At 60.9% G+C, this 13,803-nt stretch overlaps 1 protein-coding gene across 1 annotated transcript; it reads right to left on the reverse strand.

The window, feature by feature from the left end:
* Positions 1-1,561: 1,561 nt before the first annotated feature.
* IL15RA (interleukin 15 receptor subunit alpha) lies at positions 1,562-7,756 on the reverse strand. The gene is made up of 4 exons (XM_056114577.1): positions 7,628-7,756; positions 3,854-4,048; positions 2,576-2,674; positions 1,562-1,644 (listed from the first exon to the last, which is right to left on the reverse strand). Exons 1-4 carry the CDS (start codon positions 7,737-7,739, stop codon positions 1,562-1,564), a joined length of 489 nt encoding a protein of 162 aa, XP_055970552.1. The 5' UTR covers positions 7,740-7,756.
* Between the last annotated feature and the right edge of the window lie 6,047 nt (positions 7,757-13,803).

Consider the following 13,803-nt stretch of genomic DNA (forward strand, 5'->3'; position numbering starts at 1 on the left):
CCAGCTTGCCAAGCAACTGGGTGACGCTTGCGCCTGTGACCAGCTCCAGTCAGGGCCCCTCGGCCCTGTGAGTGCTCCGTGCTACCGTTACCTACCCTCCGCCAAGGACAGCTGGACAGCCAGGAGCCCGGACCCCACCCCCGCGGCTGCCCTTCCAGACCCTCGTCCCTGCCGGCAGCAGAGGGACGAGGGGGACCCCGGGAAGGAGATGAGGGGTGATGGAAAGCACAAGGAGTGCAGCCCTGTGTCCCTCGAATTCCACTGGGAGAAATTTATCCCGAGCAAGCAGGACACACCAGGCGTGTCCCCAGATCACACAAGTCTGACGACCTCTTTCTTATACAGGATCACAATGGCAGAGAGGGACTTGCAGGGATGGTCTGGCAGGGCACCTTGGGCTGGGGACCCTTCTGTCCACCTGACGGGTGGGGAGGGCAACTTTGTTTTCATTTCAGTCATGAATTTGGGTGGGGCGGTCACTCCTGCTTGTGCCCAGTGACTCCACGGGTGATGCAGCAGTGCTTGTGGGGACCAGGCGGCATCAGCAGCCGTGTTGGGACTTTCTCCAAGTATCACGGGCCCCCCCTTCCCACCCAGTCTGTTTTATGGTGGCAGGAGCCCTGCTGAGAAGGAAACGGGGTCGTTCCTGCCCACGGCTGTTGGGGGCGAGTTGGGTTTCTGGGTTGTTGAAGATGGACATCTCAGAGAGTGAGGGACTGGCCAGGGGAGGGCGCAGGATGGTGCGGGGCCAGTACCCCCCCCGCCCCCCCCCCCCCCAGGGCCTGGGCACACGGGAATACTTACTAGTGACATGGGCGGCATCGTACGTAGGCACATCTGCAGAGGAGAAACCAGAGCTGAGTCATGGCAAGTACTCGTTTCTGGAGGAAGCAGGAGGGATTCAGGGGGTCCTGCCCTCTCCTGCCCCCATCTTATTAGGTCAGAGACTGGGCTGCCAGCCAAGCTCGCTGGCCAGGAGCAGGCAGGCTGGCTCCTGGGCCCTCTAGTGCCTCTGGCCCTGACACCGGGCGGGTGAGAGGGCGGACTTGTACCAGCAGCAGTGGGCCTGGCCACTGCCGGGCCTGGCCATGGACTTTACTTCCAGCGGAGCAGTATGTGGAGCAGGTGGCCAGGTCTCTGCACTGCCCAGCCCAGCCTCCCAGCCTCAGGGGGCTGTCCCCGCACTGACCTGCTGGAGAGGAGGACACCTGCTTGACACCCCTCCCGCCCCCGCAGGCCCAGCAGACAGGGGTCCAGGTGGCATCAGCTTGGAGCCCAGGCCGGACACTGGCTCAGGGGCCCCCGTGCCATTGCCATAGGAAGGGCAGGAGGCATCTCTGGCAGCCAAGACACAACAAGAGTCAGGTCCTCAGGACTCCCTGTCTCCCTGTCCCCAGGGAATTGTCTCCCGGCAAGGCCCTGGGGCCTCAGTGAGACCTGTGTGCTCGGCGCCAGCAGGCCCAGGTCTGCTCACTGGAGCAGCGTTTGCCCCAGGGACCAGAACTCGAGGCCAGAGCACCAGTTGTCAGAAATGTGAACGTTAGTTCTGGGCAGTTCACTCTCAACCTCTGATGTCAGCGGAGCCGATGGCTAGGTCCGGCCTGGCCCTGATCCAGGCCGACTGTCGCTGGTGGGTGAAGGTGCCTGGCCCCCGATCACAGCCCTCAGGCACCCTCGGCCCTGCTCCTGGGTTCTTCCCTAGACCCTGCTGGACACGGACCTCAGGACCCTGGTCTCTGCCAACAGTGCCTTGCGTGGCCCAGACCCTAGGTGATGGCCCTCAGTTCTTCCCAGCTGGCAGGGTCAGAGGTCAGGGGAAGGGCCAGTTGGGGATGGGCACCTCGGGCTGAAGCTCAGGTGACCCGGGGTCCAGATCCTCAGGCCTCCTGAGGGGCCGCGGAAGTGAGTGGAGGCTGGGGCCCTCAGCTCAGCGAGCGGTGTTTGAGTGGCATGTCCCTGGGCTTGCAGGGAAATGGGGCTCACTGAAGACTCCACAGTTCAGCGATAAAGTGTTTGTAGGGGGCAGAGGGAACGTGGCTGACCTAGGCTCCATCCTTGGCACCCATGTCATATGGTCCTGAGCACCGCCAGGAGGGCTCTGGCACAGCTGGGTATGGCCCAAAAACAAAAACAGTTTTTGTAGTTTGTAGTTGATTTAAAAAAAAAATTTTTTTTTTCAGTGCTGGGAATTGCCAGGACTTTCTATATGCCAGACAGGTGATAACTCTGGGCGACACTCTGGCCCAAGGACCATTCTCCGGGCACCTGCGGTGTCTCCCTGGCTACTCCAGAGGTCAGTTCCTCTGGGCTGGCACCCTGATTCGCTTTATCACTGTACTGGCCCATTTTGGGGGGTCTGGGACCAAATCTGCCATTGAGGCACTGTGGAAGATGGGGCAGCTGGGAGGGACGGTCACGATGACCACAGATGGACAAGGCGGGACTTTCTCTGCAGCACATGGCCACTCCCGGCTCTCCCGGGGGCAGGCCAGAAGCTGCACCGCCTGGGCACTGGCCATGACCACTGCCTGCAGGAAGGCCAGCCCTGTCCATTCCCTCCCTGGGCTCCACCTACCTTTCCCAGTGGGGGAGGGGCTCTGCAGCTCGGCGGTCACCGCAGCCGGTGCTGCCGTGGAGGTGGAGGGCGGCTGGCGTGGAGCCAGGGAGGGGTCGCCTAGAGAGAGAACCACAGGCATCGGGAGGGTGGCCGCAGGTGGTCTCAGCGAGGGGGAAACGCGTCCATTCCCAGGGACTGGTCAGCGTGGATTGTGCTGTGTCCCTGCGCCTCCTGGGCACACACGCAGTGACCCTGCCCAGCTCAGCTCTGTCATAGGCTGCCAGGCGGGAAACCCAGATCCCAAACCATTTCCTCCTCATGTTCTGAGCCCTGCGCTAGCGGCCTCCTGCGGGCAGAAGGCTGCTCGTTGCCTCCGTCTGGGGCTGGAGGTCCAGCCTGTCCAAAGCACTAAATTCTAAAAGAATCAGGGCATCCAAGTGCAGCGCACTGGGGGAGGCTCTTGCCTTGGACATGGCTGACCCTGGTTTGGGGCTCTCTGAGCACCTTTGAGTGTGGCCCCGAAACAGAAGGTCTGATTCTCCTTTCCTAAAAAGAGCCTGTCACCCACTCCCCTGGGTAGGGGTACAGGGAGATCCTAGGAGAAAGCCCAGAGCCCGCAGTCGGTCCCCAGCACCTCCCCAGGACACGCCTGGCCCTGGAGAGAGGCAATGCCAGCTCTTGGGAATGCCATGCCCTCCCTCGGCCTGTGGCTTCCCACTCGCGGCTATGGACAGTCACCCAAAGAAACAGCTGCGGGGGCCAGGGCAGGGCTCAAAGGATGGAGCCCAGACTTTGCATCAGGGGTCACGGACTCTGTACCTGCTGTTGCTTGCTCAGTCCCCCAGCTCCACCCTGAACACGGCAGAGTGACCTCTTTCAAATTGGAAGAGCTCCCAGCACCGCCAGGGGTGGTGCCGAGGCCAAAAACAGCCAAAAGAACAGCAAAAGAAATGATTGTGGTGAGTTCACACAGAGCCAAGTGCTGGAGAGGAAGAGGAAGCTCCCCGCAGACAGCCCTCGGGGACAGCAGGACGCTTGGAGCATCCAGCTGTGTGTGGCCCACTTCCTGTACAAGAGTCCAGCTTGTGACTCCTGCTCACTGAGTCTGCAGCCCACAGTGCTGGCATCAGGCCCTAGCCCGGCTCCGCGGGATCTGCACAAGGAACTGGGGGTTGGGTTCACTCTGCCCCGCTCCCAGCCCAGGATGTCCTGCCTCCCCGGGAGCCGTCTGGAACTGCATAGGTGTGCTCAGCCATGTGGCTGTCCTCGGCCCTCAGCACCAGCAGAGCCACTTACGGATGCACTGGAGCGTGGGCCTGGTCCAGCGGGCAGTGCGTGTGGTCTCGTTGTACACGCACTCGGTCAGGCTGGACGTCCCGGCTTTGCGCTTGAAGCCCGAGTAACACGCGTACCTCTCCCTGGAGCCTTGGCGGTGACTCCTGACCTGGATGTCCGCATGTTCGATGGCAGAGGGCGGGGGGCAGGTGACACCTAGAGTGGACACGATGGTGAATGGGCAGCCAACAGTTGTGTTCTGTTTGGGGGTCACCCTGGGTGGTACTGCAGGGCTCCTAGCCCAGCGGTTGCCCTCTGAGCCATCTTCCCAGCCAGGTCAATGGTCAGCCCCAGCGGCTGACCACACTCACCAACAGCCCCTGGGCTGCCCTCTGCTCTCTGCTGGGAAGGGGCTTTGCCCAACGGGAAAAGCATACTGCAGGTTGACCGCCCCCCCTTTTTTTTTTGCTTTTTGGGTCCCACCCGGCGATGTGCAGGGGTTACTCCTGGCTCTGCACTAAGGAATTATTCCTGGTGGTGCTTGGGGGACGATATGGAATGCTGGGAATCAAACCCGGGTTGACCGCATGCAAGGCAAACACCCAACCCACTGTGCTATCGCTCCAGCCCCGGCCGCCCCCACTTTGAGAGCACCGTCTTGTGGGCTGGCTCTGGGGAGTCGTTATCCATGCAGGAAAGTTCCCTTCCATATGGAAGCAGTGCTAAAGTGAGCCCGGGAGGCGTCAGGCCTCTTCTACACGCTACAGCAACAACTGGAAAAGGAGAGCTTTGGCTTTCTTACCAGGCGAAAGGGATGAAGCGTGGAAATGGGGAGGCACCCAGGTCCCGGCCAGGAGCCCTCCTAGGGCGGTTAACCCAGCTCCTCTGGCACCGAGTCTGTAGGAGGGGTTCTCCCCGAAGGCAAGTGCCTTTCCCCCTGTCTGCTTTCTCCTGCTGCGATGTCCATGGTTTAGAGAGGACCGATCGCAGTGGACAGTCCAGGGAAAGGAGTGAGCCTCTCTATGGAGCCAGGCCCAAGGCCCTTGTGCATGGCATCCGCAAACAGCGTCCAGGACCACACCTCTGCACTCCGGGAAGGAATTGCTTGTTATGTGCAGTCTCAAGTGAGTCCCCTGGCCCAGAGACCCGCACAGAGTTCAAAAGAGTCAGTTCCAGGGGCCACCAGCCTTTCCTTCCCCCGCTTTAGAGCCCATGCCAGGAAGGGACCCACGGGAGACGTGACCTCTGCCCTTACGGAGTCCACTAGCCCACAGCCATCCTGGCACCCTCTCCTGCCAGACAGCCATGCGGACACCTGTCCCCAGGCCGCTGACCCTGACACGTCCACTCTCTTCTTGAAGGCTGACCATTGCGCCTCCCAGTGCGAGTGAGTTCACCGCAGACTTAGTCCTTAGGTCCTGACTGTGGCCCTTGGCGGGGGGTGGGGAGCTGAGACAGGAGAAAGAAATTCTGGCATGCTGAAGGGCCCACGAGGAGGTATGCCCATGCCTCTCGCTAACCACTGGCCTGCACTCCCCTTCATCCGCATTGCCCACACACCTCAGCTGACTGCCCAGGGCTCGGCTCTCCAGACCTGACAATGGCTCAGCTCCCCATTCCATTCCCTTCGGAGGCCCCCCAGACATTCGAAACAAGTGGGCATATTTGTAAGCTCAGGGCCTGCTCCCACTCTGGCTGCCTGTGGTGTACCACACCAAAGCTGGTCCTCTGACACGCAAGGCAGGACTGAGCTCCTGGAATTTTCTCTCTGACCTCAAATCTTGTGTTTCGTCTCTTTAAATTTGTATCATTTTTTGGGTGGGCTGGTGCAGAGAGGCACATGTGACAGTGCTCGAGAGGCCATGCAGTGCTGGCACCACGCGTGCTCCAGGCCTCAGGGCCACCTCCCAGCCCCTGTTAATTGACTGTTTGCCATCAGTATCTGTACAAAGTGATATGCCAAACACAGTAACAACAAAGTCTCCAATGGAGACGTTACTGGGCCCGCTCGAGCAAATCGACGATCAACGGGAGGGCCTTTACAAAGTGATAACAGCTCAATAAAACTGATTTTCAATACAAAATAAAATATTTTGGTAAAAAGGAATATTTCAGGGCTTCTGAAAATTGGTTTAGACATGTTTAATTGACAGGAAGCCGGAGCGATAGTACAGCAGGTGGGGCGCTTCCCAGGCACACAGCCGGTCGGGTTTGATCCCCAGCACCACATACGAGCCCACGAGCCCACCAATGTGATCCCCGAGCACAGAGCCAGGGGTGACGTGAGCACTGCTGGTATGGCTCCTCACCCACCCCCCAAAGGCACAGAAGCATCCTGGAGATGACTCCAATCTACCAAACAAGATGCATGGGCGGCACGTGACCCCTGGAGAGACTGGGCAGCGTTAGTAAGCATGAAGGCGCAGGACTGGCCACACACGGGGGCGGGGCGGGGGGGGGAGGTGACGCCCTGCTCCAGGCGGGAGTTAACACAGCGCTAGAGGTCCATGTTATCTCCAGAAAGCTGTCAGAGATGGCGCCTGGGAGGTGTGAAGAGGCACGCTCCGGAAGGGGAGGACTGGCATTGGCTGATTGGTGCTGAACCAAATATACCCATGGCACCCCGGGCCAGCTCCGTGCCCGGACAAGCAACACCCTGTGTGTGCAAGCGTGTGCGCAGCTGTGCAGGCACACGGGCGTGGGCATAAGGAGGGGGTTCGGCTCCCCTGTGAGGACTCATCACACAAGGCCCAGCACTACCACTTAGAGAGAGAAAGAAACCAGGAAGAGAGGATCCCTCGGACCCCCTGGTGCAAAGTTCCCTCCTGCAGCCCAGCGGGCAGATCCAGGGCCTCCTGCCTGGGGGATGGTCACTAGTGCGCGCCTGGGAAGTCAGCTTCCCCCCGACCGCCCGCCTGATGCCTCGCCGGTCTACCCTAATTATGTTGTCGCCTACAGCAGCCCACAAAACACTGGAGCGGGAGCCCTGTGTCACTACTGCCACTGGCCCCGCCCCTGGGAGCCAGCTGGACAGCCGCAGGCGGGGCTGGAAGGACGCGGTCTTTCACTTTCACCTAGGGGGAGGCGTCCCCGCCCCCGCCCCATCTCCTCCAGACAGGGCGGATGCCCAGTCTAGGGCCCCCTGCACCGGGGCATTTTGGTGCGAGGTTTGCGGCATCATGGTCCGCCCCACCCCGAATCCCTGATGGCACAGAGTTGGAGAAGCAGAGCTGCGACGGACCGAGGCCGCGTCCTCACTCTCCATCGGCGCACGCCTGATCGTTTCCCTCCGGGTCGGAAGCGCTAGACACCAAGTCCTGTCCCCAACCTCATCCTCGCCCCCGGGAAGGTCGCAGGCCCCCCTGCCCGCCCAGTCTCCTCGCTTTGCAGGTGTGCGACCCGACCCTGACGGTGCGCTGCTGTCCGGGACGCAGTCCCGCGCCCCCGGCCCGCGCGCCCTTCAGCCCCGCACGCTCCCAAATGGTGCCCGGCGTCCCCTCCAGCCCCGCACGCTCCCAAATGGTGCCCGGCGTCCCCTCCAGCCCCGCGCACTCCCCTCGGTGCGTTCCGTGACTGCCCACACCCCCTCCAGCTCCGCGCTCCCCTCTATGCGTCCCCAGGCGGCGCCCCGCTCACCCTCCAGCCCCGTGCGCGCCCCACGGTGCGTCCCCGACTGCCCCGCGCCCTCCATCCCCGCGCGCTCCCCGCGCGCTCTCCTCGGCGACTTCCCAGGCGCTTTCGCCTCCTGCCCATCGCCGTGAAGCGCGCCCCGAGCCCCGTGGTGGTGGCTCCTACCCGGCGCCGGCGGCGGGAGCAGCAGCAGCAGCAGCAGCAGCGGCGGCAGCAGCGGCGGCAGCGGCAGCGGCAGCCCGCGACGCGCGTCCACCCGGAGCCCCGCGGGGCCCATGGCCCACCTGGGACGCGCCCGCCGGGCCCTACAGTGGGGACACACGGCCGGGGAGTGGCGGGCGCGGCGCGGCCACGCCGGTCGCCTTCGCTTTCGCTTTTGCTTTAGCCCCCGAGCAGCTGGGAAGGCCCCGTGACTCAGCGCCCCTGCCCAAGGTGGGGTGCGGGCAGCCCCTGCCTTCCTCTGCCCTCCTCTGCCCTCAGACCCCACCCCGTGGGACCCCTGGATGACCCGCCGTGGCGCCGCCGCTGCACCTTTCCAAGAACGTAGCAGCCTCCCGGGGTTCTCCTCTTGCCTAGTAGGGGTATAGGGTGGCAGGAAGGACCCCTCACTCCACCTAGCTGGCCCCTGTGGCTGTGTCCATCCTTCTTCTTGGGGATCACAGCTTGAAAGAGGTCGCAAATTCCGGGATGTGGGAGGGAAGAGGGAGGCCTCTGGGGAGAGGGACTTCTGTCCCAGCACCTGAATGTCCCCCCTTCTGAATGCTCGACACAGGGATGTCCAGCCAGGAGACTGGCCCCAAGCTGATGCTTTTTGAGACAGGTGTGGGCCTGCCTGTCTCAGTGGCCTTCCTCCAGGGAGGGCTCTTGGGTCAGTCTCCCTGGTGCTCTGCAACCGGGCCAGCCCAAATCAACGGTCTCTACCGTGTCCTGGAAGCTTGCCTGCTCTTAGCCAGCGCCCCCACCCGCCCTTCTTTCCTTGGGAGTGGCAGGCATCTCTGAGCGACAGACAGGTCCAGCTTGGTCCTCCAGCCCTGCTCACGTGCGTGTGACCCAGTCCTTCCAGGCTTCGAGTTCGAGTAGACAGCAAGGCCCTCCGGGAACCAAACTAGAGCTCCGGTTTCTTCTGAGCAGGGTGCCAGGCAGGGAGACGGCAAGGAGCGACCCATGCTGCCAGTGCCAGCAGCTGTCCCACCTTTCCCTACAGCCACTCCCGTGAGGTACCCACATGGGGGGTGCCGAGGGGAGCATTCAGCTTGGTGTGCATTCAGCCATGGTGCCAGCCCGCAGGACAGGGTGACTCTCTTGCCTTCTCCAGCTGCCGCCCATGTTCCTGGCACATTCCTGGACTCGTCCACTTTATTATTTGGTTTGGTTTGATTTGGGGGCCACACCCAGTCATGCTCAGGGGTTACCCCTGATTCTATTCTCAGGAATCACTCCTGATGCTGTTCAGGGGGCCTTATGGGATACTGGGAATCGAACCCGGGTCAGCCATGTGCAAGGTAAGCGCCCTGCCCACTGTTCATCACTCCAGCCCCATGAACTCTCTTGGCGATGTGCTGCGGCCACACGAACCATCTCCGAAGTCCACTCACTGACCAGCCATGTGATTTGCCTCTGCAGACTGAATCCCCGTCACTGTGTGAGGGGCGAGGGAGCGGCTCCAGGAGTTTCCACATGGATGTATTTGGTGTGAGGTGAAGAGGCAGCATCCTTCTGCCAACCCCAGCAGGCATCTGGCACATATTAAAATGGCAGAGGGCCAGTGGTAAGGCTGATGGACTCAGTGAAGAACGTTTCCAATCTCTCACAGCTCCACAGTTTCCAGAAGCTTCCTGCAAAACTCTCTAAAAATATATGGAGGCCACAATAGCACACCTTCCTGACATGTGGGTCCCCATGTTCGAGCCTCAGAACAGCCCACTGCAACCCAGGTGCCCCTGTGGGTCCACCCGCATCACCACACATGTGTGGGCACAGTAGTCAAGGGCTTGCTCCCTGGTGGGCATCATGGTGAAGTATGGGGTGCCACTCTGCCACCCTGGCAGGAGGGACAGGCCCTCCAAACAGAAGCAGTGTGAGGTCACTCCCCTTCCAAGGAGGGGCTTGGCTGGGGAACCACGCTGGGGATGCTGCTGAGGGGGGCAGACAGCTCCTCCCACAGGCACCATCAGTTCCCAGGAGCCTGTTCCGGAAAGGGGTTTTCCAAACAGAGTGAACAGGCCGTGCATCCCCAGGAAGGGGGCACAGTGTCCCACACCCTGGCCTCCTCAGGGACCTGGGGTCTCCTGGACTGAGTCGGGCCCCTCGGCGTGTCCACCAGGCGGGAGTGCTATTTCGGACAGCCAGGCAGGGCCTCCTCCCAGAACTCCCGAGCCCTGCTCCTGGGGATCTGGGGTGTCCTCTCATGTGGTGGGCGGAGATGGGGTGAGGGGTGGTGAGGCTCCCAGAGGCGAAGGGCCTAATGAGAGACCTCGGGGGCCCGCGTGTGCTGTGTGCTGTGACCCCGCCCTGTCCGCTTTGCTGTGCCCGCTGCTGTGCAGCTGCAGGATGCCCGGGTGCCCGCACTACATCCTCCTTCCCAGCAGTGCAAGAAATAACTGCCCAGGGCCGCTTGGGTCTCGTGAGGAGCCACTGCTGGGGTTCAGAGCATGATGTACTTTGTTCTTATTTATCTTGCTGGGGCCACCCTGGGGCCCAGCCGAGACACTGCCGGGCACTGTGTCCATGACCCGTGGCCCGACGCCTTTTCTGGCTGCTGCAGGCTCCAGGTCTGAGGTCCAACTCCTCTCCTAGCACCCTCGCCCTTTCCTGCTGAGTCAGAGTGTGACTGGAATACACGATCGGGTCATTCTCTAGCATGTCTCTGCCCCGTCGAGGCCAGCGCCATGCTGTTTGCCGCCGGGCACAGAGCCATGCTATGCTGGTGGTGCTCCGGTCCACTCCTCACTTTCCTCTGGGTCTTGCCCTCCTCCCTGTCCGTGAGCAACTTGGGTCCCGCTCACGGTTCTAGGGCTGAGAGCCACGAGCAGCCTGCGCCCCACCCTAAACTTCCACCCCCTGGACCCGGGCCAGGAGACATGGGCCTTGCAGAGCCAGGGAGAGGCAGAAGGTGGAGAGAAGCTATTGTCTGCTGTGACCAGGCCAGCTCCCTGCCGCCGAGCTTCAGCTTGTTTGGGGATGGATACAGAGCAGAGGGGGAACTCGGAGCAAAAGCGGGGTTGCCAGGGAGGAATGTAGGCTTGGATTTGTTGTTAGCTGCGGGCCCCTGCTACAGTGCTCGGAAGCTGGCATGGCCCCGCCCTGCCTCCTGCCTTTCTGAAGGCAGCTCCCAAGGCGGGGCCTGGGCAGAGCAGCACGAAGAGGCATTTCCACCACACCTCACACGGGACGGGGAGAAACAAGCTCGAATCAGCTCAGAAATCTGCACGCTTCGTCCTGGCGTCCCCATTCTTGGCCAAAAAGCATCATCTGATAAGAGAATCCCCACGTGAACCCTCAATTTGGGGCACCAAAAGCGAACGGCCTCATTCTTGGGTGCTGAGTAAGCCGGTACTGAGAGAGCATGGGGACTCCACACGACTTTATCTGGTCGATAAAACAATTTATCTCCAGGATGGAAAATTATTCCAGGTGATCCTTCTGGAAGAGAAAACACGTGTTGACTTGAGCATGTGCTGGCACTCTGAAATGCTGGGTAACGGGTTCCTTCATGGTGGTTTGGGGCCACACCTGGCTGTGCTCAAGCGCTGCCCCTGCTCTGAGTTCAGGGGTCTCCCAGGCCTTGGCCGCCCAGCCCACGGTGCCAGGGCCCCTCCCTTTCCCCCTGGAAACACGTAGGTGTGTGAGTGTTTGCATGAGCACTTCCCCTTTGGGTGAGACTCTGCAACCAGCCCAGGCCTTGTGGCTCTCGCCCCTGCAAGGAAGCTACAGCAGGACCCACAGGAAACGCACAGGTAAGTCCGTTACCTGCCAGACTGGAAGTGACACAGCTCATCCAGGAGATGCAGAGGTGGGTGCAGGTTTCTGCGTCTCCTCGGCCGGGGGTGGGCTCTCTGGGCAGTCCCGGCTCACTTCTCCCAGGTGAGCTGGAAACATAAACATGGGGAGGTGGAGTCCAGGGAGAGCCCAGGCCAGGAGCACGGCAGCCAGGCTGGACTGGGGGCTGGCACAGGCTCTGGAGCAGGGCCTGGAGCCCCCAGCTGGGGCCAGGTCACATGACAGGAAGACCTGTCCATGGCAGGGTAAGCGGGGGGAATGTGTGTGGTGACATCGGCAGGGACATAAGCTGCAGGTGAGGACAAGGCCACCTGATGGGGCACATCCCTGGGGTCTGCTGGCCACTGGGGGGAGCGTTCTCACCACACCCGGGACACCAAGAGGGCCCAGCACCCACCACGGGCAGGACAGATGCTGTAGCACAGCAACACACCTGCTTGAGCCTCACACATGCCCCCACGCACCCAGGCGCCCACCAGTGGAGAGGTCAGAGAGGAAGGTCAGCACCCCACAGGCACCTGGCCCTCCCGCCACGAAAATCAGTCGGCAGATGCGTCCAGGGTGGGTGCTGCTGCTGAGACGGGGCTTCAGACAAGAGAGGCGTGGGCTGGGAGACACAGCACAGGCAGGCCTGCTTTCAGGTCTCGCGGGATGATTCCAACCCCTACCACATCTGGGTCTGGGCTGGGCGCCAGGAATACTTTAGGGCGGGGCACGTGGCTGCATCAGGGCAGGCCTCTGTGTGAAGTCGCGGCAGTGGCGGGGGGGGGGGGGTGTCCCGTGAGAGTCCACCATGAACAAAGGACCCTACTGCCACGCTGGGGCCACGGAACAACCGCCTATGGACAGCGCTGGCTGGCAGCAGTTCCCGCTTTTGCCGAGGAAATGCCAGCGACACAGCACCAAGGTGGCCCCGAGGGTCACGTCCCTCCACAGCTCCGTCATATGGTTTCCCAGAGAGCCACGCATGTCGCACCTTCACTCCCCAATGGGCAGTAGGTTCACTTGAGTCTTAGAAGCAGCATCTTAACTCAGGTCAGTGTGGAGATGTGGAGGGTAATCTAACAGCTGTGGGGCTCAGCAGGGTTTTCCGCATGGAGTGGCCCAGGAGGCCGGTGAGGGTCCCGCATTCCCTCACCAGGCCCAACCGTGTCCTTCTGGGGCTGCAGTTCCTCCACAGCCTTCGGGGGTGCAGGGGCCCCACTGAAGTGACACGGAGTGACGGTTTCACTGAACAGGATGCCAGCCCTGACAGGCAGAGTCTTTGCTAAGAAAAATCTCATCTGAGTAGCCAACTCGGACACGGAACTAGGACAGCGGGAGGGTGCGGGCTTGCACACACACGTCGACCGGGTTTGACCCCAGCACCCCACATGATCCCCCGAGCACCACCAGGAGTGAGCCCCGAGCAACACCAGGTGTGACCCAAACTCCACCCACCCCCCCAAAAAAAAGAAAGGAAAGAAACTGAAGCCAACGAACTTTGAACATATTGTTTATTAAATCTTTTGTGAATGACAGTAATGAATTCCCACAGTAGCATCAGTGATGACAGCACATATCATGCAGTTTCTGGAAAATTCCCTTGTAAGAGAAGGAGGGGGGAAGGTACATTATCACGGAAAAAAATGTCAATGTCTCTCCCCTGATATCACTCAGTGCAGTTTATTTTTTGTTGTTTCCAGACCACGGTAGTCAGGGGTTACTCCTGACTCTGCTCACTCCTGCAGTGCTCGGGTGACCATATAGAATGCCGGGGATCGAGCCCAGGCTGGACGCGTGCAGCAGGCAGCCAACCAACCCGCTTGACTGTCGCTCTGGCCTCCGTTCTGCTTTATTTAAGGAACATAAGTAGGTTTAAAATTCTTCGGCGCCCTCTGAGACTTCTTTTACACTGAGTTTACCCAGACACAAGTATGTCGGGTGTGTGGGTGGGGTGAGCGTACTAAGGGGACATGCGTTATCCTGGGAGGGCAGAGAATGCTTCTCTCACGTAGAAATGGGCCTTCCTGCCCTTCCAGACATGAGTCTGTCTGTGCTCGGAACTCCTCACTCGCTCACTCCAGGACGCAGTCATGTGGGATTTGGACAGCTGAGCCCTCTGATTTGCGAACTCAGATGTTGCAAAAAAATAAACCAAACCCGAACTTCGACACCCACACTGCTGAAGCTGATGTTTCTAGCGGGAGTTGGGGGGTGGGGTGCGAAGTGATCCAGCAGGTCTCTCTGGTCCCTGGACACACCCTCAGTCATGTCAGAAACACATTCTCAGCTGTGGGTTTTACTGTTCATTTTGGTCACACACCTGTTGGTGCTCCAGGGACCATCGGGTCCTGTGGATG

The sequence above is a fragment of the Sorex fumeus genome, unplaced genomic scaffold (assembly GCF_029834395.1).
Source record: "Sorex fumeus unplaced genomic scaffold, SorFum_2.1 ptg000026l, whole genome shotgun sequence".
Classification (NCBI taxonomy): domain Eukaryota; kingdom Metazoa; phylum Chordata; class Mammalia; order Eulipotyphla; family Soricidae; genus Sorex; species Sorex fumeus.